At 51.9% G+C, this 21,491-nt stretch overlaps 1 protein-coding gene across 5 annotated transcripts in view; it reads right to left on the bottom strand.

Annotated features, from left to right (window-relative positions):
- Nucleotides 1-21,491, bottom strand: part of PHC2 (polyhomeotic homolog 2) — a 141,028-nt gene that overhangs the window by 49,762 nt on the left and 69,775 nt on the right. For 4 of the 5 annotated variants that reach the window (XM_073317239.1, XM_073317238.1, XM_073317237.1 and 1 more), the window contains one exon: nucleotides 14,551-14,769. In XM_073317239.1, the coding sequence (XP_073173340.1) occupies nucleotides 14,551-14,682 (132 nt within the window). In that variant the 5' untranslated portion in view covers nucleotides 14,683-14,769. Of the gene's footprint in view, nucleotides 1-3,011; nucleotides 3,081-14,550; nucleotides 14,770-21,491 lie in introns of those variants that run through there. The other variant, XM_073317242.1, reaches the window with a different exon arrangement.

Consider the following 21,491-nt stretch of genomic DNA (forward strand, 5'->3'; position numbering starts at 1 on the left):
GTTGCATGTTAGACCCTAGTATATTGACCATACAGTCCTGCCATCATGGGCATAAACCCACCCAGCATTTATTAATATCTATGCGACACCTGTAACTAAGTGACCCTCAAGCGCTTTGCAGACATTCATAAACAATACCTTAAACAACATGCTGGGACAGGTCAGAATGCTCACCCCCCTTTTTACAGGTGTGAAAACTGAGGCACAAAGAGGGGACATCCCCAAAGCCACAAACCAAGAGCAAGGGATAGAACCCAGCTCCCCTCTCTAACCAAACAGGCTTTGAAGTTGAGAGCAGAAGTCACTGGCTTGGGGGTGAAAATCCTGATGAGAACATTGTAGTGCTCCAAACAAGGCTCCAAGAGACAGAAAAAACAGATGTAAGAAAACACTGGGCAAATCGTTGCTCCCCTCTGCACCTCAACAACAGAGCAAGGGCAGTACCAGGCGAACTTCAGCACATCTCCACTGCCCCCCTACTGCCATGGGCCATCCTGAGCCACACCTCCAGCTGCACCATGGCTGCAGGTGTCAGATGCACCCAGACCCCATGGCACAGTGATCCTGGATCGCCCCTCTCACTTGCACGACTGCTCCGGAGAGATCCCAGAGCATCCCAGCTGCCATGGGCCAGGCCGAGCTGGACCGCTGAGCAACGATCAGACTCCATTTCATCCCTCACCCCTTCGCATAGAGATCCACTGCCCCTTCTATGCAACACAGCAAAGTTCATCCAGTGGCTAAAATAAAGGGTTTATCAATATGTGCCGAGCCAGCCCCCTCATCCCCTCCCCCACTGCAGCCTCCCTGGCACACCCCTCCCCCACAGCCCATTCAAAACACTGCTGAACTCATCCCCAGGCCCCCTGCCCATTGTTCAGACCATGTCACCGCCTCTCTAGATCCCACTGCACACCGTGTCAAAGTCCATCATCCCCGCAGCCCTTTGCGGCTCTGCTCCCCAACTCACCCACCTTGAGCTACTTCTGCCTACCCTGGGACACTAGCCTGGGCAGCCCCCGGTCTCCTCAGGGCAGCAGGCCCTCCCTGAACTCATCTGTGCGCCCAATGCCCTCTCCTCTTTCCACCCCTCCCAGTCTAGGGCCTTTAATGGGGATCAGCCAACGGAGGGGCAGAGCAGACTTGACAGAACCCCCAAAGACACAGAAACACAGGTGGGGGTATCTGCAAATCACACGCTCCTCCATTGTGTCTGGCCCATGGCACCCATGGCATGTTGCTCGTTCTCTGTGGCCAGTGCGTCCACGGTGGGTATAGACCACTGCTGTGCCAACCCCAGGGGGTCTGCCATTCCCCCGCCCGGGGCAGATGGCCACACAAGGAGCAGGGCTCAGGGACCTCGGTGGTAAGCATGTGTGCGCGCCCAGCCTCTGGGCACTGCCCCTCAGCCAGGCCTCAGTGCACACAGGGCCATGCACGCATGTCTCTCTCCTCATGGGGCTGATTCCCAAAGGTTGCTGTTCCTCCCCCAGGCCCCATGCAGGCTGGGGACCGGCTGGCAGGAGGGGGGGAGCTCGTTCTTGTATCATGCGTGGGGGTGCAGAGGGTTCAGGGGGCCAGTAATACCAGTCCCCCAATCTCAGGTTCCAGAATCAGGTCCCTGACTTTGCTGAGGCCCCAAATCAGAAACAAAAGCTCCTTCCATGCAACCCCGCCCAAATACCCCCTCCCATACTCCCCCCAACTCCTTCCCTCCCCCAAGTACTCCCCCACATCCTTCTCCAACCCCTCACCCGCCCAAATACCCCCTCCCATACTCCCCCCAACTCCTTCCCTCCCCCAAGTACTCCCCCACATCCTTCCCCAACCCCTCCCCTCCCATACTCCCCCCAACTCCTTCCCTCCCCCAAGTACTCCCCCACATCCTTCCCCAACCCCTCCCCTCCCATACTCCCCCCAACTCCTTCCCTCACCCAAATCCTTCCCCAACCCCTCACCCGCCCAAATACCCCCTCCCATACTCCCCCCAACTCCTTCCCTCACCCAAATACTCCCCCACATCCTTCTCCAACCCCTCACCCGCCCAAATACCCCCCCCAACTCCTTCCCTCACCCAAGTACTCCCCCACATCCTTCCCCAACCCCTCCCCTCCCATACTCCCCCCAACTCCTTCCCTCCCCCAAGTACTCCCCCACATCCTTCCCCAACCCCTCCCCTCCCATACTCCCCCCAACTCCTTCCCTCACCCAAATCCTTCCCCAACCCGTCACCCGCCCAAATACCCCCTCCCATACTCCCCCCAACTCCTTCCCTCCCCCAAGTACTCCCCCACATCCTTCTCCAACCCCTCACCCGCCCAAATACCCCCTCCCATACTCCCCCCAACTCCTTCCCTCACCCAAATACTCCCCCACATCCTTCTCCAACCCCTCACCCGCCCAAATACCCCCCCCAACTCCTTCCCTCACCCAAGTACTCCCCCACATCCTTCCCCAACCCCTCCCCTCCCATACTCCCCCCAACTCCTTCCCTCCCCCAAGTACTCCCCCACATCCTTCCCCAACCCCTCCCCTCCCATACTCCCCCCAACTCCTTCCCTCACCCAAATCCTTCCCCAACCCCTCACCCGCCCAAATACCCCCTCCCATACTCCCCCCAACTCCTTCCCTCACCCAAATACTCCCCCACATCCTTCTCCAACCCCTCACCCGCCCAAATACCCCCCCCAACTCCTTCCCTCACCCAAGTACTCCCCCACATCCTTCCCCAACCCCTCCCCTCCCATACTCCCCCCAACTCCTTCCCTCACCCAAATACTCCCCCACATCCTTCCCCAACCCCCCACCCGCCCAAATACCCCCTCCCATACTCCCCCCAACTCCTTCCCTCATCCAAATACTCCCCCACATCCTTCCCCAACCCCCCAAATCCCCCTCCCAGCTCTTTCCACCTCCGCCTCCCCAATATCCCCGCGGCCCCCGCCGCCCAGCCCCGCGAACACCCCGCAGCATCCCCGGCCGCACGCCCACGCCCAGCACCGCGCACTTACTTCGCTTCTGGCTGCGCCGACAAGCCGCCGCGTCCGGCCCCAGGGCTGGGCGCGCTCCCGGCCGCGCCCGGCTCCAGCCCCGGCCAACAACAAAAGCGCCGGCCCGGCCGGCCTGATTGGCTGCGGGAGGCCCCAGGGAGCCCGCCGGGCGCTGCCCCGGCCGGCGTGCGGGACAAAGAGCTGCCCCGACCCCGCCGGCTCCGGGTCGGCCGCCTCCCCCGGAGCAGAGCGTGGCCCAGGGGGTGAAATGAGCGAGACTGCGGAGCCGGCCAGCGGCTGCAGCCCCGGGGCCAGCGACAGGCCGCTTGCGAGCCCCAAGCAGCCCCTGGCCCAGCCTGGGGCCTGCCCTCCCCCAGCTACGCGCCTGGCGCTGGCCGGCTCTTCTCAAGCCCTGGAGTTGGAGGCGGTCCAAGGGGTCAGCCGGTCCCCTCCCAAGCCCTGCACCAGGGCTCTGTGTCCCTTGTTTTGTCACCTTGCTGGCTCCCCGCACAGCAGCACCGGGAGGCAGCCTGGCCTCGCTGTACGCGGGTACCTTTGTCAGTTCGGGGTGCGTGTGCGATTTGTACCCGTCTGGCTGTACTGGTGCAACCCCTGGCAAGAAGCTCTGATGGTGTAAGCAGTGGTATGCCCCTATCATTACATCCACACCGTGGGCTGCTGTTGCTTGAACTATACTGATATAGTTAAAGCTGTACAACTTTCTAGTGTGGACACACACACCCCCTCAGAAATCTCAGCCTCATGGGAGCTTTCCTGAGATGAACATTTCCCTTCCCTCAGTTTCATCCCATCCCACTACTTACCATTACAGAGCAATTCTGCCCTAAACACCCCAGGCCCTCTAGTGCTGCAGTTGTGAGCCGGGGCTGTTTGGATCATTTGTGTACAATTAGTGTAAGACTTCCCCTAGGGAAGAAATTTTTACTCCCAAATACCTCCCTGAGCACTTCCTCCATGCAGATGACACCTTGTACCCCTGTTCCACAGTCAGTGTGGAGCTTCGTGCAACTTCTCTTTGTGACCAACTGCTTCACAGGCGGCCTTTAAATGTCTGGCTGCAGGAGTGAGCGGATAAAGATACGTTACATTCTGTTCTGGGTAGCCCTTATCCTTCTAGATCTGCCTCTCCTCTTTGCTTGCCACCCTTTGCTGTTCTAGAACCCAGTCCTACAAGGTGCCACAAGTGAGCTGTAGCTCACCAAAGCTCATGCTCAAATAAATGGGTTAGTCTCTGAGGTGCCACAAGTCCTCCTGTTCTTTTTGCAGATACAGACCAACACGGCTGCTGCTCTGAAACCTACAAGGTGCTTGTAATGCTTTAACACCGGGCATTATTTTTGTTTCCATGACCTGTGGGCAGCAGCTCTGAAATTAAGAAAAGATTCAGTCAGAGACAGACGAAGGCAGAGTGAACATTACTGTCCCACACACTCAGCGGTTAAAGAGAATTGCACCACAACTAACAATAAGCATGTCTCCAAGATCTACTTGCTCATTCGGTGATTGAGACAGAACTTGTAGGGCTGTGTAACAGTGCCGCCTGGTGACTTTAAATAATATTACAGCGCTGAGCTTCCCTTGGTCAGGTGAGATTTGAAGCTACTCAGCACTTTGCAGAACTGGGGCTCCTGAGTGAAAGGGAAGGAGACAGCAGAAGAGAGGAAAGAAAAGGAGAGTTGGCAGCACCTATTCTGTGCCAGGGCATAGTGTGAGGTGGGCCAAGGATGGGCAGACTTGGGAATGCCCATCCCCCAATCTGTTATGGGGGGGTCCCCCACGGAGGAACTAGGAAGCGCTCTTGTACATGCAGTCTCTCTGTTGCACAACTGGGTTTATTTTTGTTACGCTACTTTTAGTCTCCCTAACAAGCTGTTAATGAGCTGCCAATTACTTATGTATATCAGGAGTTCAAGTGACTGCCAAGTCAAAACCTTGTGAGGAATGAAAAGCACCAGAACTTAATCCCAAAGGGACAGAGGCCTGGCTTCTCCCAGCACCAGGTTAGTGCTGTAGCACATCACAGAGCGAAGGGAGGATGGGGGGGCCCTTACATTTTATTATATAATAATGATTTTCACTTCTACAGAAGCCTAGCATTCGAGAACAACCCTACAATAACAAAACCATATGCACATCACACTGCTCATGAGCAACACTACACTAACACAGCAGCGAGCGCACAACACAGTGGACAGGCAGCGTGTTTCAGTCCCACAAGCAGCTGTGGGACACAATGATCTGAGGAATGTCAGGAGCTGGTTCTCTCCTGGAGCTGGGTTCCCCTGGCGTGCAGCGGAGGTTACATTTCCAAGTGACCGGCAGTCGCAGGACCAGGATTAATTTCGGGGGGGGGGCAGGGGAGGGGAGGGAGGGAAGGCCAGCACAGCCAGGGGTCTCTCTCCGCAGAGGGGAACCATTCAGAAGTCACACCCTGAAGGTTACAGGGTGGCTCAGCAAGGGAGAAAAACTCACCCTGGTGATTTCTCCTGCATGAGGAAATACAGGGTGACTGAGTTCCTTCCCCTGCTGGTCATATCCCCCCTCTCTCTTCACACATCTCCTTCATTCACATTCCCCCTCTCCCTGCCCAGCCCCCATCATTACAGCTGCTCCAAAACCAGGGGAAACAAGATTGGGGGAACTCTCCCGGTTTCAAAGTGGTTCCCATTGGGCCCATTTCCAGAACCAGTTCTCACCAATGTTTCTAACAGAATTGTTCTTGAAGTTTTTCACTTGCATTTCCCCCCCAGGAAGCCAGGGTTTTGGCCAGTGACAAATGGCAAAAGGGTTTCTGATAAAAAAAATATGGTGGGAAATGTTCAGGAAAATGAGAAGCGTCAATAGAGGTCAATTTCTCCAGATGTGTTTGATTTTTCAATAAGGCCAAAAACAGCTCTTAATGTGAAACGTTCCTGAGTCTGACCATCCTCTTGCGGCTCAGCCACTCAGGGCTAGTCTTACTCACAGAACGTCTGCTAAGGCAGGTCCACACAATGGACATTGCCCTGGCCATCAAGCTGGGCTGGGATGTGATCGCTGACTCAGTGTAGACCTGGCCTTCGGGTGTTGGAATTGGGTTAATGAAACCAGTGTAACTTTGTGGGAGAACAGTGTATCGCTGTAAGCCTGGTGTATATCAGTTTAATTTGCCCTCTCTGGGCTTTTCTGTATGGGAAAGTTGGCCCAGTCTCACCTAAGGTGTGAAATCACTTTAGTTAAGATGGTGCAAACCCTGGTGTGGGCACTCCTATGTCAATTTCGGGGGGGGGGGGTCCGTTCAGTCATTCTGGAAGAGGTCTAAGGCACAAAACTTGTACCATTGTAACTCACCCCAGAATGGCTGCAGCAGTACAGCCCTCCCTAATGGGGAGGCAGTGAACTTTCATTTCTGTCCTGTTCTACGCCACTCCATTCTCTACAGCAGGGGTCAGCAACCTATGGTACGCATGCCAAAGGCAGCACGGGAGATGATTTTGAGTGGCACTCACACTGCCCGGGTCCCGGCCACCGGTCCTGGGGCCTCTGCTGCCATCCTGGGGTTCCAGCTGCCGGCCTGGCGCTCAGCAGCCGCCCCCAGCTGTGGCCCACTGGCCCCAGCCTGGGGGAGTGAGGAGTGCAGACAGGAGCAAGAGGGGGCGCAGCTCAGCACCCCCACCTTAAAAATTGTTCCAGCGCCACTGTACTGGGATATTTTTAAGTCCCGATTTGCCGCTTACATCACTCTCACGCCACGTGGAAGACGTGCATGGCGATTTTTTTCCCCACTGTAAGTTGAGGGGTACATTTGACAAAACGTCAGCTCCTAAGAAAGCAAAGTTAGATGTCCATTCCTTTCAGCCTTCTTGGACAGACACATCTGGATTTATTCAGAAGGAGGACCATGCTGTTTGTGCTTTCTGTTGTGAAAGTGTTGTTTGTCGCACATCAAGTGTTTGACGACATTTTCAGACGAAGCACGAGAAAACCTTTCTTGACAAAGCAGACAAGACTGAATCGATCAAAAAGGCAGTAGCAGGATATGAGAAGCAAAGCAGTGTTTTTAAATGCTTAAGTGTAAGTAAAAATCAAGCCACAGAAGGAAGTTACAAGATTGCACAGGTTTCAGAGTAGCAGCCGTGTTAGTCTCTATCCGCAAAAAGAAAAGGAGGACTTGTGGCACCTTAGAGACTAACCAATTTATTTGAGCATGAGCTTTTGTGAGCTACAGCTCACTTCAAGATTGCACAGTGCATTGCAAAAAATGGAAAGCCGTTTACAGATGGGGAATATATAAAAGAAGTTTTTCTCAGCAGTTTGGAGGTTTTGTTCAATGATTTGCCAAATAAAGATGCATATCTAGAATAAAAGAACTGCCTGTCTCTGCCAGAACAGTTGAGAGACGCATAAGCGAAATGGCAGAAAACATTAACAAAAAGCAGACGACTGCATTAAAAGACACAGCAGTGTTTAGCGTTGCAGTTGAGGAGAGCGTGGTTATAAACAACGTTCCAAGTTTGGCAGTTGTTGCACGATATTGTGCTTCCGATGAAATCCAAGAGGAACTTTGTTGTCTAAAACCACTGCATGGCACAACAAAGGGAGAAAATATAGCGGAAACTTTTGTAAGCCATTTTGAAGAACAAGGAGTTGACATCAGAAAAATATTTTGTGTGACAACAGATGGTGCTCCTGCCACGGTCGGAAAACAGAAGGGATTTGTCAAGTTACTTGAAGATCAAATTGGCTGCCTAACAGGCAAATTTCACTGTATCGTCCATCAAGAAAACCTGTGTGCTACAATTTCTAATTCAGAGCTTAATAATGTGATGACTACAGTGGGGCAAATTGTGAATATCCTTGTTGCTCGACTTGCTTTGACTCACAGACAGTTTCAAGCACTGCTAGGAGAGATGGACAGTGCTTATAATGACATTCCACTTCACAGCAACATTTGGTAGCTAAGTCGTGGCAAGGTTTTGGAGCGCTTTGTAAACTGTTTTGATGCAATCAAGGCCTTTTTGTCGGAAAAAGGACAAAACTACCCCAAACTGGATGATGACAAGTGGCTGTGTAAGCTCATGTTTCTAACGGACATCACCCTTACCTAAACAAACTCAACCTCCGTCTCCAGGGTGCAGGGCAAATGGTTCTGGATCTTTATGAAACCTGGAAGGCATTTGTTGTAAAACTAGCAGTTTTTTCTCGGGATATTCAAACTTCAACTTTCTGCTACTTCCAGTACGTAAAAGAGCTATCGACACGTTGCACTGTCGGTGTCAATGAGATTGGAATGTACATGCAAGAACTGGAATCAGAATTTTCTGACAGATTTCAAGATTTCCGGTGATTTGGCCCAATGCTTTCTTTTCTAATTAAACCTGAAAAGTTCAATGAAAGCAACTTGGATTTGTCTCTATTTCAGTGGATGGGTGTTGAAGATTTCAAAATGCAGCTCATTCAGTTAAAAAGCTCAGAATTGTGGGCATCAAAGTTTGGAGATCTGTGGAGTGCACTTAAAGCTACTGAGAGAGATCATGGGGCCTCTATTCTGACCTGCTGGACGTCCCTGCCAGTGAAATTTAATTGTTTGAAGAAAATTACGTTTGAAATGCTTTCAGCATTTGGATTCACATACCTGTGTGAACAGGTATTTTCGCACATGAAATCTGTCCTCTGTCCCTCTCAGAGCCGGTTAACAACTGATCACTCACAAGCTTGTGTGCAGCTTAAAGTATCCAAATATGTGCCAGACATTGGAAACCTCAACAAGGAAAAGCAAGGGCAAGGATCACACTAAACTGATAAGATCTGCATTTTAATTTAATTTTAAATGAAGCTTCTTAAACATTTTAAAAACCTTATTTACTTTACATACAACAATAGTTTAATTATATATTATAGAGAGAGAACTTCTAAAAACGTTAAAATGTATTACTGGCATGTGAAACCTTAAATTAGCGTGAATAAATGAAGACTTGGCACACAACTTCTGAAAGGTTGCTGACCCCTGGACTCAATAGGTTCTTTTCTCGCCCTCATCACCGTAGTATCTGAGCCCCAGCCAGTTATGCATTGAGCCAAGTGACTAACATCTGACATGTGAGGTTCGTTGTCTATCTCCTCTCCCAAGGAGAGAATTGTTTGTGCAGTGGAGAGGTTTGTTTTGGTCGGGTTTTGTTTACACATCCAGGCTGCTCAGTGTTTGTATCAGTGAAGGCAGGATGGAGCAGCACCTGGCACCTGGACTGGGAGGTTTGGGATGGTCCTAGGTCCCCATGGGAGATAGTTCCCCAGTCTGGCGCTGGCCCTGAGGAAGCCCTGTTGAGGGCAGACCAACTCACCCATATTGGAGCAGATCCTCAAAGAATCAATTTTGAAGCACTTTGAGGAGAGGAAAGTGATCAGGAACAGTCAGCATGGATTCACCAAGGGCAAGTCATGCCTGACTAATCTAATTGCCTCCTATGATGAGACAACTGGGTCTGTGGATGAGGGGAAAGCAGTGGATGTGTTATTCCTTGACTTTAGCAAAGCTTTTGATACAGTCTCCCACAGTATTCTCGCCAGCAAGTTAAAGAAGTATGGGCTGGATGAATGGACTATAAGGTGGATAGAAAGCTGGCTAGATCATCAGGCTCAATGGGTAGTGATCAATGACTCCATGTCTAGTTGGCAGCTGGTATCAAGCAGAGTGTCCTGGGGCTGGTTTTGTTCAATATCTTCATTAATGATCTGGAGGATGGCGTGGATTGCACCCTCAGCAAGTTTGCAGATGACACTAAACTGGGAGGAGAGGTAGATACGCTGGAGATAGGATAGGGATAGTATACAGAGGGCCCTAGACAAATTAGAGGATTGGGCCAAAAGAAATCTGATGAGGTTCAACAAGGACAAGTGCAGAGTCCTGCACTTAGGCCGGAAGAATCCCATGCACCGCTACAGACTAGGGACCAAATGGCTAGGCAGCAGTTCTGCAGAAAAGGACCTAGGGATTATAGTGGACGAGAAGCTGGATATGAGTCAACAGTGTGCCCTTGTTGCCAAGAAGGCTAATAACATTTTGGACTGTATAAGAAGGAGCATTGCCAACAGATCGAGGGAAGTGATCATTCCCCTCTATTCGGCATTGGTGAGGCCACATCCGCAGTACTGTGTCCAGTTTTGGGCCCTACACTGCATGAAGGATGTGGAAAAATTGGAAAGCATCCAGCGGAGGGCAACAAAAATGATTAGGGGGCTGGAGCACATGATTTATGAGGAGAGGTTGAGGGAACTGGGATTGTTTAGTCTGCAGAAGAGAAGAATGAGGGGGGATTTGATAGCTGCTTTCAACTACCTGAAAGGGGGTTCCAAAGAGGATGGATCTAGACTGTTCTCAGTGGTAGCAGATGACAGAACAAAGAGCAATGGTCTCAAGTTGAAGTGGGGGAGGTTTAGATTGGATATTAGGAAAAACGTTTTCACTAGGAGGGTGGTGAAACACTGGAATGTGTTACCTAGGGAGGTGGTGGAATCTCCTTCCTTTGAAGTTTTTAAGGTCAGGCTTGATGAAGCCCTGGCTGGGATGATTTAGTTGGGGATTGGTTCTGCTTTGAGCAGGGGGTTGGACTAGATGACTTCCTTCCAACCCTGATATTCTATGATTGTAGAGCGTTCCATAGGACCTGTGGAGCAGTTATCGCCCACGGTCTTCATCCCGCAATGTGAGGCTCTTTCAGCTATGCTTGCTGAGCACCTTGAAGATACAGACTGAGACCTTGGACTTGACTCTGCTCTGTGGGAAGGCAGCATAGAGAGTAGGAGATGGACTGATTGGCTGATGTGCTCAAGGTTGCTGAGTAGACAGGCTGTACTAGCTGGAGTTTCTCAAGTGCTGAAGGCTTGGTGCCTAGGTCTATCACTGCATAGATCCAGCTGGAAGGTGGTGAAGGTATGAATAACAAGAGCCAAGTCCTCACCTGCTAGCATGGGACAGTGTCTCAGCCAACTGGAGATGGGAGAAAGCGTCATCCACAGACACTGCTATGGAAGAGCTCAGAATCAGCGAGGAAGGCAGGAGCTTCCTGAACCAGCCCTGAACTGGCCAGTTGTGGGTGTGAACGTGCCACCAGAGGCAAACCCCTCCGCCTAGAGCATCACCGCTGCCACCTTGGGTTCAGGTACCAAGGTGCTTGTCCCAGGATAGCTAGTCCTATGGGGATGGGGAATAAGCTAGACTGGTCTAAGGCACCTTTATACAGTATAAGCGCATCCCCACAAGGATGGGGGCTGGAAGCGGTATAACTAAGGCTATGATTTAGTCAGGGGTATGTTTAGTAAAAGTCATGGACCGGTCATGGGCAATAACTAAAAAGTCATGGCACGTGACCTGTCCATGACTTTTACTAAAAATACCCGTGACTAAATCTTAGGTGCTGGGGGTGCTCCTGCGGACGCTACTGCTCTGTGCGGGGGGGCGCTCTGGAGCCCTGCCACTGCCGCTGGGGGCGGGGCAGCCTGGGGCACCGCTGTTGCTCCTGGACAGCGCCTGGGACCAGCTGCCTGGGGCCACCAGAGCAGCAGCCAGTGCGGCTGGCCCGAGGGCCACCCCAGCTCCTCGGGCAGCCCTGGGGCCAGCTGCACCAGCCGCTGCAGAAGTCACAGAGGTCCCGGAAAGTCATGGAATCCCTGACTTCATGACCTCTGTGAAAGACTCGGAGCCTCAGGTATATCAGTAAAAACTCACACCGCACACTGACGGCAGAACTGTGTGTAGAGCAGGCTAAACTACACCAGAATATGTGTCCACCCCGGGGCTGGTGCTGCTCAACCACATCAGTTTAAATCAAGAACTGATTTAGGTTAAAACCAGGGCAACTTTCCCAAGTAAACAAGGCCCATGCTTTGCAGGGTAACTAAAGGCACAGACCCAGCTTCCAACCACTCTGGCTGTGTCCACACAGGGATCTGCCCCCGTCTGACCAACCTGCTGTCAGGCTGTGTATGGACAAGGCCAAAGGCAAAGACTGTCGCTTTGAGGGGTAAATCCAGGATAATTTTCTGCAGCTGCAAATCTCTGAGCCCCCAAGAAGCCCAACAGCCACAGAAGACCCAGCCCAGGCCATTCCTCAGGCCCACTCCATGGTGCCAGACGGCTCGGACCCGCAGCACCATGGGGAGGCGCTCAGTGACAGGCAGCCTGTGAAAGGACCAGGCTCAAGGATAAGGCAGGGGAACGGGGGGAGCAGAGGGGTGCATCTCTCCTCGAGCACAGGACAAATGCCCTACCCCCTGTCCCCCAGGCAACCCTTCAGCCCTGGCTGCGCAGTGACCACTCCCCAGGTTGGGCTGGGGTGTTTCTGGAGCTCCCAGCATTTCCTGCCAGCACCCAGTGCCAGCTTCCCACCCCTTCCTGAGGAGAGGGGGGATATTGCACCCCTCTCCTGCTGCCTCCCCCTCACTCCCCATCTGCACCCCCTGCCACCTGCTCCACAAAATTTCTCTTGGGAAATGGCGTAATGTTCTAAAATCTTTTGAAGTTCAGGAAGGCCATTCTCACTGGGTAGGGGTATCGGGGCCGTGGTTGTGAAAGCTCACCGCCTCCCTCAAGGTACATCTGGACAGATTCTCTATTCCAGTAGGAACTGGGGCAAATAGCCCCAGGGATGTAGAATCATTGAAGATTCGGATTGGAAGGGACCTCAGGAGGTCATCTAGTCCAAACCCCTGCTCAAAGCAGGACCAACCCCAACTAAATCATCCCAGCCAAGATTTTGTCAAGCTGAGCTGTAAAAACCTCTAAGGATGGAGATTCCACCACCTCCCTAGGGAACCCATTCCAGTGTTTCACCACCCTCCTAGTGAAATAGTTTTTCCTAATATCCAACCTAGACCTCCCCCACTGCAACTTGAGACCATTGCTCCTTGTTCTGTCATCTGCCACCACTGAGAACAGCCGAGCTCCATCCTCTTTGGAACCCCCCTTCAGGTAGTTGACGGCTGCTGTTAAATCCGCCCGCCCATCCCACCGCAGTCTTCTCTTCGGCAGACTAAACAAGCCCAGTTCCCTCAGCCTCTCCTCGTAAGTCATGTGCCCCAGCCCCCTGATCCTTTTCGTTGCCCTCCGCTGGACTCTCTCCAATTTGTCCACATCCTTTCTGTAGTGGGGGGCCTAAAACTGGACGCAATACTCCAGATGAGGCCTCACCAGTGCCAAATAGAGGGGAATAATCACGTCCCTCGATCTGCTGGCAGTGCTCCTACTTATACAGCCCAAAATGCCATTAGCCTTCTTGGCAACAAGAGCACACTATTGACTCATATCCAGCTTCTCATCCACTGTAATCCCCAGGTCCTTTTCTGCCAAACTGCCGCTTAGCCAGTCGGTCCCCAGCCTGTAGCAGTGCATGGGATTCTTCTGTCCTAAGTGCAGGACTCTGCACTTGTCCTTGTTGAACCTCATCAGCTTTCTTTTGGCCCAATCCTTCAATTTGTCTAGGTCACTCTGGACCCTTTCTCTACCTTTCTCATGGTCAGAGGCCTGGAGCACAGTAGAGGGCGTTGCTTGACCACAGCCCCTACAACCTGACGGGGTGCTGGCGAGGGGGCTGCTGTATGCAGCTGGTCAAAGGGGCCTGGCCCTGCTCTGGCTGCAAAACTGGGGAATCCCAGAATGTCTGAAGCTGTGGGGGGAAGCAGCGGGGACTGGGAGCCCAGTAACCATGAGAGCTGACTGGGTGCTGATTGTCCCCTGACTGGGGATGGCTCCCTAGGCAAGCAGGGAGAAATTCCAAGTGCACCGGAAGGAAAGAGACCCCAGGGCTTGTGAGTGGAAAAGTCCCACTGGCTCTCACAGAAAAGCTGTCCCTGGATGCCCCAGCCACGGAGCCTAGCGGAGGGAGCCACTTGCTGACAAACATACAGAATCGCAGAATCATTTCTATAGCTCCTGCTAGGTTCAGGCCTATTGCTCTGCAGGACTTTTCTAAGGGGTCAAGGCCCCATCAGAAATGAAAGCACCAGGATGGGGTAAAGCCTCTGGATGAATAGAACCGACTGCCCAGCCAACCCCATGTTCTCATGCAATGCCTGTGGGGAGGGTGCAAGTGTCCCTCATCTCACCCAGAAGGAGGCGCCGAAGGGCTGGGGTGTATAGAGCCTCACTGGTACCAACGGATCACGGATACATGTGATACAGAGCTTGTCCGGTCAGCGCTGGGATCTCAGTGCACAGAGCTCGTCCCATCAGCGCCGGGCCTCGTGGGTCTGAGTGTGCAGAGCTTGACCTGTCAGCGCTGCGGCTCCGGGTTCTCAGTGTGCCGAGCTCGTCCGTCAGCACTGTGCCTCAGGGGTCGCAGTGAGCAGAGCTCGTCCCGTCAGCACCAGGGCTCCGGGGTCTCAGTGTGCCGAGCAGGGTCTCTAAGAGGATGTGAATGGGGAGCATGGGGGTTGCCTGGTATTTTCTCCCATCCCAGCCAACCAAGAGTGACACTCAGCTCTAGGGCACCCCGGATCCTGCCCAGTCCTTGGCACCTCTGTAGCAGCAGAGCCTGGATCCCACCCGGACCCTGCAGCTCCTTACCTGGACAGTCTGGCGGTCTGGGATCCCGCTGTACACGGAGATCTGGGCCCCCGGCTGGCGCCCGCTGCTGCTGCTGCTGCTGCTGGCGGTGCTGCTGGAGGGAGGTGGGACCTGCAGCTGCTCATTCTCCATGGTAACGGTCCTGGGCACCGACGGGGGCAGGAAGAAGGAAATACTAAGGCCGAGGTGGTGGGAAAGGGGATTCTGGTCAGGTTAGAGCTGGAAAGAGACAAAAGTAGGCAGTCAGGCTTGGGGCAGTCCCAACCCCTCATACCCCAGCTGGGGCACTGACCCCTCTTACTGGCCCACAGCTGATGAGATGCTGCAGCCATGAGGAATTCTGGGGCCACATTCTCTGCTGCATACAGCATCAGGAGCCAGGTATGGCCTATCTCTGGATGCAGGTAAGAACAGACTTAGGGCTTCTCTAAACTGTGCCAGCTGGCTGCAGTCCCCAAGGAACCAGCCTGTTCCAGGCAGTCTCTTTCCCTGCCCCTTCCTTCCCTCAACACATCCCCAGCCCCCTGACGCACACACGGGGCTGCTGTAAGGAAGGTGCAGGTAGGAGCTGATTCTGCTGGCTCTTTGCTGGCTAGGGACCGAGGATCTCAAAGCACTTTGCAAAGAGGAATGAATCCAGTCTCACCAGCTATCTGGGGTGCGCTGTGAGGATAATTTGCCCCTTTAAACAGAGGGGAAAACTAAGGCACATCGATTCCAAGGCTAGAGGGACCACTGTGACCACCTAGTCTGACGTCCTGCACAGCACCGGCCAGAGACCTGCCCCACAATTATTCCTAGAGCAGAGCTTTGAGAAAACAGCCAGTCGTAATTTAAAAATAACCAGTGATGGAGAATCTACCACAATCCTTGCTATATTGGTCCAATGGTTAATTACTCTCATTGTTAAAATTGTACCTTTTTTCTATTCTGAATTTGTCCTGCTTTAACTCCCAGCCATTGGGTTGTGTTAGACCTTCCTCTGCTAGACTAAAGAGCCCGTTATTAAGTATTTGTTCCCCATGTAGATACTTATAGATTATGATCAATTTAACCTTAACCTTCTCTTTGTTAAGCTAAATAGATTGAGCTCCTTGAGTCTACCACGATAAGGCAGGTTTTCTAATACTTCAGTCATTCTTGTGGCTCTTCTCTGAATACCCTCCAATGTATCAGTGTCCTTCTTGAATTGTGGGCACTAGACGTGGACACAGGATTCCAGCAGACCGTACCAGTGCCAAATAGAGAGATCTACTCCTATTAGAGATTTCCCGGTTTATGCAACCCAGGATCACACTGGGAGCTCATGTTCAGCTGATTATCCACCTCCCCACCCCCAAGCTTTTTCAGTCATTGCTTCCCAGGATAGAGTCCCCCATCCTGTAAGTATGGTCTACATTCATTGTTCCGAGTTGAATACATTTACATTTAGCCATATTAAAATGCATGTTGTTTCCTTGCACTCAATTTACCAAGGGATCCAGGCTGCTCTGAATCAGTGACCTGTCCTCTTCATTATTTACCATTCAACCAATTTTTGTGTCATCTTCAAACTTTATCAGTGATGATTTTACCTTTTCTTCGAAGTCATTGATAAAAATGTGAAATAGCGCAGGGCCAACAACCAATCCCTGAGGGACCCCACTGGAAACACACCCACTCAATGATGATTCCAGGTTACAGTTACATTTTGAGACCTATCAGTTTTTAATCCATTTAATGTGTGCCATGTTAATTTGATATTATTCTTGTTTAATCAAAATGTTGCGCCGTACCAAGTCAAACACCTTACAGAAGTCTATTACTTCTACACAATGACCTTTATCAACCAAACTCATCATCTCATCAAAAAAAGAGATCAAGTTAGCTTGACAGAATCTATTTTCCACAAACCCAGGTTAATTTGTATTAATTACATTATCCTCCTTTAATTCTTTATTAATTGAGTCCTGCATCGGCCACTCCATTATCCAGTCTGGGATTGATGTCAGGCTGACAATTTCTTGTTCATCCCATTTACCCTTTTTAAAAGTTGGCACAACATTAGCTTTCTTCCAGTTTTCTGGAACTTCCTCAGTGTTCCAAGACTTATTGAAAAGCAACATTAACAGTCCAGCAAGCTCCTCTGCCAGCTCTTTTAAAACTTTTGGATGCAAGCTATCTGGACCTGGTGATTTAAAAATGTCTAACCTGAGTAGCTTCTGTTTAACATCCTCCAGAGATACTAGTGGAATAGAAAGAGTGCTATCATCACCATATGTTGAGACTATGTCATCTGTTTTTCCCCAAATACAGAACAGAAACATTTATGAACACTTCTGCCTTTTCTGCATTATTATTGATAACTATACCATTTCCGTATAGCAATGGACCAATACCATTGTCAGGATCCTTTTTGTTCCTAATATATTTTAAAAACTCCTTCTTATTGTCCTTAACTCTGCAGGCCGTAGAATTCGCCTTGCGTCCCTTTGCTTCCCTTATCAATTTTCTACAGTTCCTAACTTCTGATTTATATTCATTACTATCAATTTCCCCTTCATGGCATTTTTATATTTTTATTTTTATTTGTCGCAGCTGCCTTCACTTCTCTACTCCAGGCTGGTTTTTTTAACCAGTATGGCCTTGATTGTGGCTTTTGGGGCATCTTGTAAGGTGTTCTTAAAAGATTCCCAGTTATCATTCACATTTTGTCGATTCAATTCTTATTCCTAGCTGAACTGGCTCATAGTTTTCAGCTTTGTGAAATTGGCCTTATTAAGGCACCAAGTATATATATTTTTGGTCAGGTCTTTATTCTGCTTACATATTATGAATGTGACCAAGTCATGATGATTTATACTTAAGCTACCATTTATTTTTAGTTCCCAAGGGTTGCACAGCATATTAGCGGGAATAGAACTGTGCTATCTTGTTACCCAGTCATGTGCCTTTACCACAATCCCATCCTTCTGTAAATGCTTGTGTAACCATGCTAACACAATCTGGCTCTTTGTCACCCTTTAAGTGGCTGCTTCATGAGGCTGCTACGGACTTTGACCAGCTTAGTTTGTCCCCTTAACTCAGGCAATAGAGGGTCACTCCTCTAGATGCAGAGAGGACTGGCGTTCAATCCCTGCAGGCAGCCCAGCCAGGAGTGCTGTTCCCAGTGGCTTTCGTGAAGGGACGCCTGTGGAAGTTTAGCTTGGCTGGCTGGAAGGCACTGCAGGTGCCTCCTGGTGGGAGTATCCTGGGCATAGGGTAGGTTCATTAGCAGTCCTGAGGTCCCAGCCCTGGGCCTTATGCTACTGTTGGCTACACCAGTGGAGGTTCAATTACCTGCAGTGGAGTTCCTGTGAAGGGACACGCACATAGCAGGGCCCAGAAGCCAGCCAGGCAGCACTCTCGCCCAGGCCTCCCCTGAATGAACCCGCCCTGGAGTCTGTGTTTCATCCGCCCGCTGGAAGGGCATCTCTGACCCTGGCCTGACTTTTGTTTATGGAACCTGGCCTTGTGAGTCCTCTAACTCCGGCCTGGCAACTCCTGTCCCTGGTGGGCAGACCTCAGACTAGCTGCGACCGCCTACGCCCCAGTCCCTTACGCTGACTCTCATCTTAAGAGATTTCTGGACTGGAGAGTCACTTGGTATGAAATTGTGCATTGAGTCCTTCCCATCTCTGTCTATTTTATGTACACAAAGACAGATAGCACTCCGGCCTGTGTGCACCACACAAGCCATGTGCTTAAATGTCCCTGCAGCCAGAAAGAATCTGGGCCCATATGATACCAAGGAGTGGGAACATTGAGATCTCATGGTCAGGTTGCCAGGTCCACCCCTTTAAAATGTTTAAAGTGTTGCCCCTGATGTGCCCAGAGAGTAGTGAAGGGCGGGGGCTGGGCTACTGACATTTAGGGGGTTGATGCAGAGACTTCAGCCACGGCATCTCCAGCGTTGCCAACCCCAAGCATCCCGAAATCAGGAATCAGGCCCTCTAAAATCTGCAGATTGGTTTAACAATCATGAGATTTTTTTAAAATAATAGATCTGGGTTCTCTTTGCTTTCTGATTCTGGAGTCTTGAGGGTTCACATTTTCCAGCTTTTCTCCACAACCGTGAGGTCTAGATAGCCACCTTATAACCAGAAGGGAATCTGGGGGTATCACCTAATCCCAGGTGCTTGGGGTTCCAGCAAAGCACCAACTATCACGAGACTCCCAATACAATTGGGAAGGTTGGCACCATTGCCTTCCAGTGCCGAGATATGAATCCCGCTGGAGCCCGTCCCTTAGAGATGAAATGACTGGCTGCTTTATACCCCTGCAGGATGATACTGGAGAATGGATCAGATTAAATAAAACTCCAGCTTCCTGGTAAACAGAGTTAAGTCACTTGCCAGCCCTGCTGTCAAGACAAGGGCTTATGAGCTGAACTGGGAGAACAAGCTGGGGCAACACAAGAGCCAGCCTGGGCCCGAATCCTGCATGTTTGTCCGAACACAAAGCACACCCCTTTGCTCCCCTCGGATTTCAGTGGGATCTGGCACCTCACTCTCCTAAACTCCTGGGGAAATCCCAGTGTCCGTCCACATGGTGTCTAGCTTACATGAGGGAAGCACCATAGGGACATAGCAGAGGAAGGGACGTCCTGAGTCACTGAGTCCAGTCCCCTGGTATCGCAGCAATCAAACATCATATAATCCCATTCATACATTTCTCAGGCTCCATTTTAAAGACAGCTAGGTTCTCTGCCCACCCTGCTCCTATTGGGTGGCTGTTCCAGAACCTAACTCCTCTGATCATTAGAGACCTACTAATGTCCAGCCTAGATTGATTCCTGGCTAGTTTATCCCCATTTGTTCTTGTGCCAACATTGTCCTTCAGCTTCAATAGCTCTTCACCTCCCTGGTATTCACCCCTTGCTGTATTTATAGAGAGTAACCAGAGCCCCACTCCAGCTGGGTTCTAAGAGGCTGACCAACCCCAGTTCTCCAGGCTCCAGATCAGCTTTCCATGCTGCCGATCTTCTCTGCCCTGTTTCAGTTTGAATTCATCTTTCTTGAACATGGGTGACCAGAATAGTATCTTGGGTTCCAGAGTAGGTCTGCCCAGTGCCAAACAGAGAGGTAATATAACCTCCCTACGCCTCCTCCAGAGTTCCTTCTTTACACATCCATGAGTAGCTACAGCAAAGAAAGAAGAGCGAGACTCACAGGTGCTTGGACCCATGGCCTGACCTTGTGGTCTCTCTCCTGGCTAGGGTTGCCAACTTTCTACTTGCACAAAACTGAACACCCTTGCCCCGCCCCTGCCTGACCCCTTCTCCGCGGCCCTGCCCACACTTCATTCCATCCTCCCTCCCTCTGTGTCTCGTTCTCGCCCATCCTCACTCACTCGCTCATTTTCACCAGGCTAACAGGGTCCAGGGAGCGAGCACCAGCTGGACATACAGATGGTGCCCAGGGAGCTGGTGTCAGCTGGGCAGACAGATGGTGCCAAGGGAGTGTGTACTAGCTGGGCAGACAGATGGTGCCTAGGGAGCGTGCGCCAGTCAGGCAGACAGAGGGTGCCAAGGGAGCGTGCGCCAGCCTGGAAGACAGATGGTGCCGAGGGAGTGTGTGCCAGCTGGGCAAAAAATCGGTGCTGAGGGAGCGTGGGCCAGCCAGGCAGACAGCCAGCCTGGTAGACAGATGGTGTCCAGGGAGCTTGCACCAGCAGGCAGACAGATGGTGCCCAGGGATTGTGTGCAATCTGAGCAGAGTGTGCCAAGGGAGCATGCACCAGCTGGGCAGAGAAACAGTGCCAAGGGAGTGTGCGCCAGCCGGACGGATAGACGGTGCTCAAGGAGCAAGCACCAAGCAGACAGACAGGCATTGCCCAGGGAGCATGTGCAAGCCGGACAGACAGACGGTGCCCAGGGAGCGGGCAGCAGCTGGACAGACAGATGGTGTCGAGGGAGCATGCGCCAGCAGGCAGACAGACAGTGCCCAGGGAGCAGGAACCAGATGGACAGACAGAAGGTGCCCACGGAGCAGGCGCCAGTCAAACAGACAGATGGTGCCCAGGGAGCGAGCACCAGTCAGACAGACAGACAGTGCCCAGGGAGTGTGTGCCAGCTGGGCAGACAGACAGTGGCCAGGGAGCGGGCACCAGCTGGACAGACAGATGGTGCCCAGGCAGCAGGAGTTAGTCGGACAGACAGATGGTGCCCAGGGAGCGTGCGCCAGCCAGCCAGCCAGCCAGCCAGCCAGATGTCCCTCTCACTGTCATGAAAATCAGCTCCACTGTGGAGTCCAGAGTGAGCAGCAGGACCCTGCAGTGACTGTGATTCAGGGGCTAGGAGCCTCCCATCACTGCAATGGGCTAAGGCCATTTACTGCTCCCCCTAACCAGTGTCCCAGGCCGAGTGTCTGTCTGTGATTTCCCTGGGATCCGGGAGGTGGCCAGCTTGGGACTAAGCAGGTGCTGATGGCCAGGAACCCCCTTGGCATGTGGGAGTTTTCCCAGCTCTTGTTCATTCAGTAGCGAGTAACCACCAGGGGCCAACCCTGCAGCTTGCCCACCACTCCCCAGGCTGGGCTTTTGACTCTGGTGTGGTGGCGGCAGGCTCAGGCCCCAGATCTACAGGTCCTTGTACTTTTCCCAGTGACATCTGTTTTCCTTCCCTTGTTCTCTGTGTCACTTGGCCAGGGAGTGGTGGGGACACCGGGCTCCATGCCACCCTGGGGAGCAGGGTCGTGACATTTGCTCGCTTGCCTTTTGACACTGATACCAGGCAGAAGCCCAGTTCATTGTGCAGATCTCAGTCTGCAGTGTCTTTACACTCTAGCCTCACCCAGGCCTTGGCTAGCAGGACTAGTGGCTGGTCCTCTGCCCCCATGCTGCAGGGCACAGCAGGGCACAGCCCAAACTGGCCGACTCCAGTCAAGCTTAGCCCCAAATGGGGCACCTGGGTCTCAAATATT

Source organism: Lepidochelys kempii, chromosome 18, assembly GCF_965140265.1.
Source record: "Lepidochelys kempii isolate rLepKem1 chromosome 18, rLepKem1.hap2, whole genome shotgun sequence".
Lineage (NCBI taxonomy): Eukaryota > Metazoa > Chordata > Testudines > Cheloniidae > Lepidochelys > Lepidochelys kempii.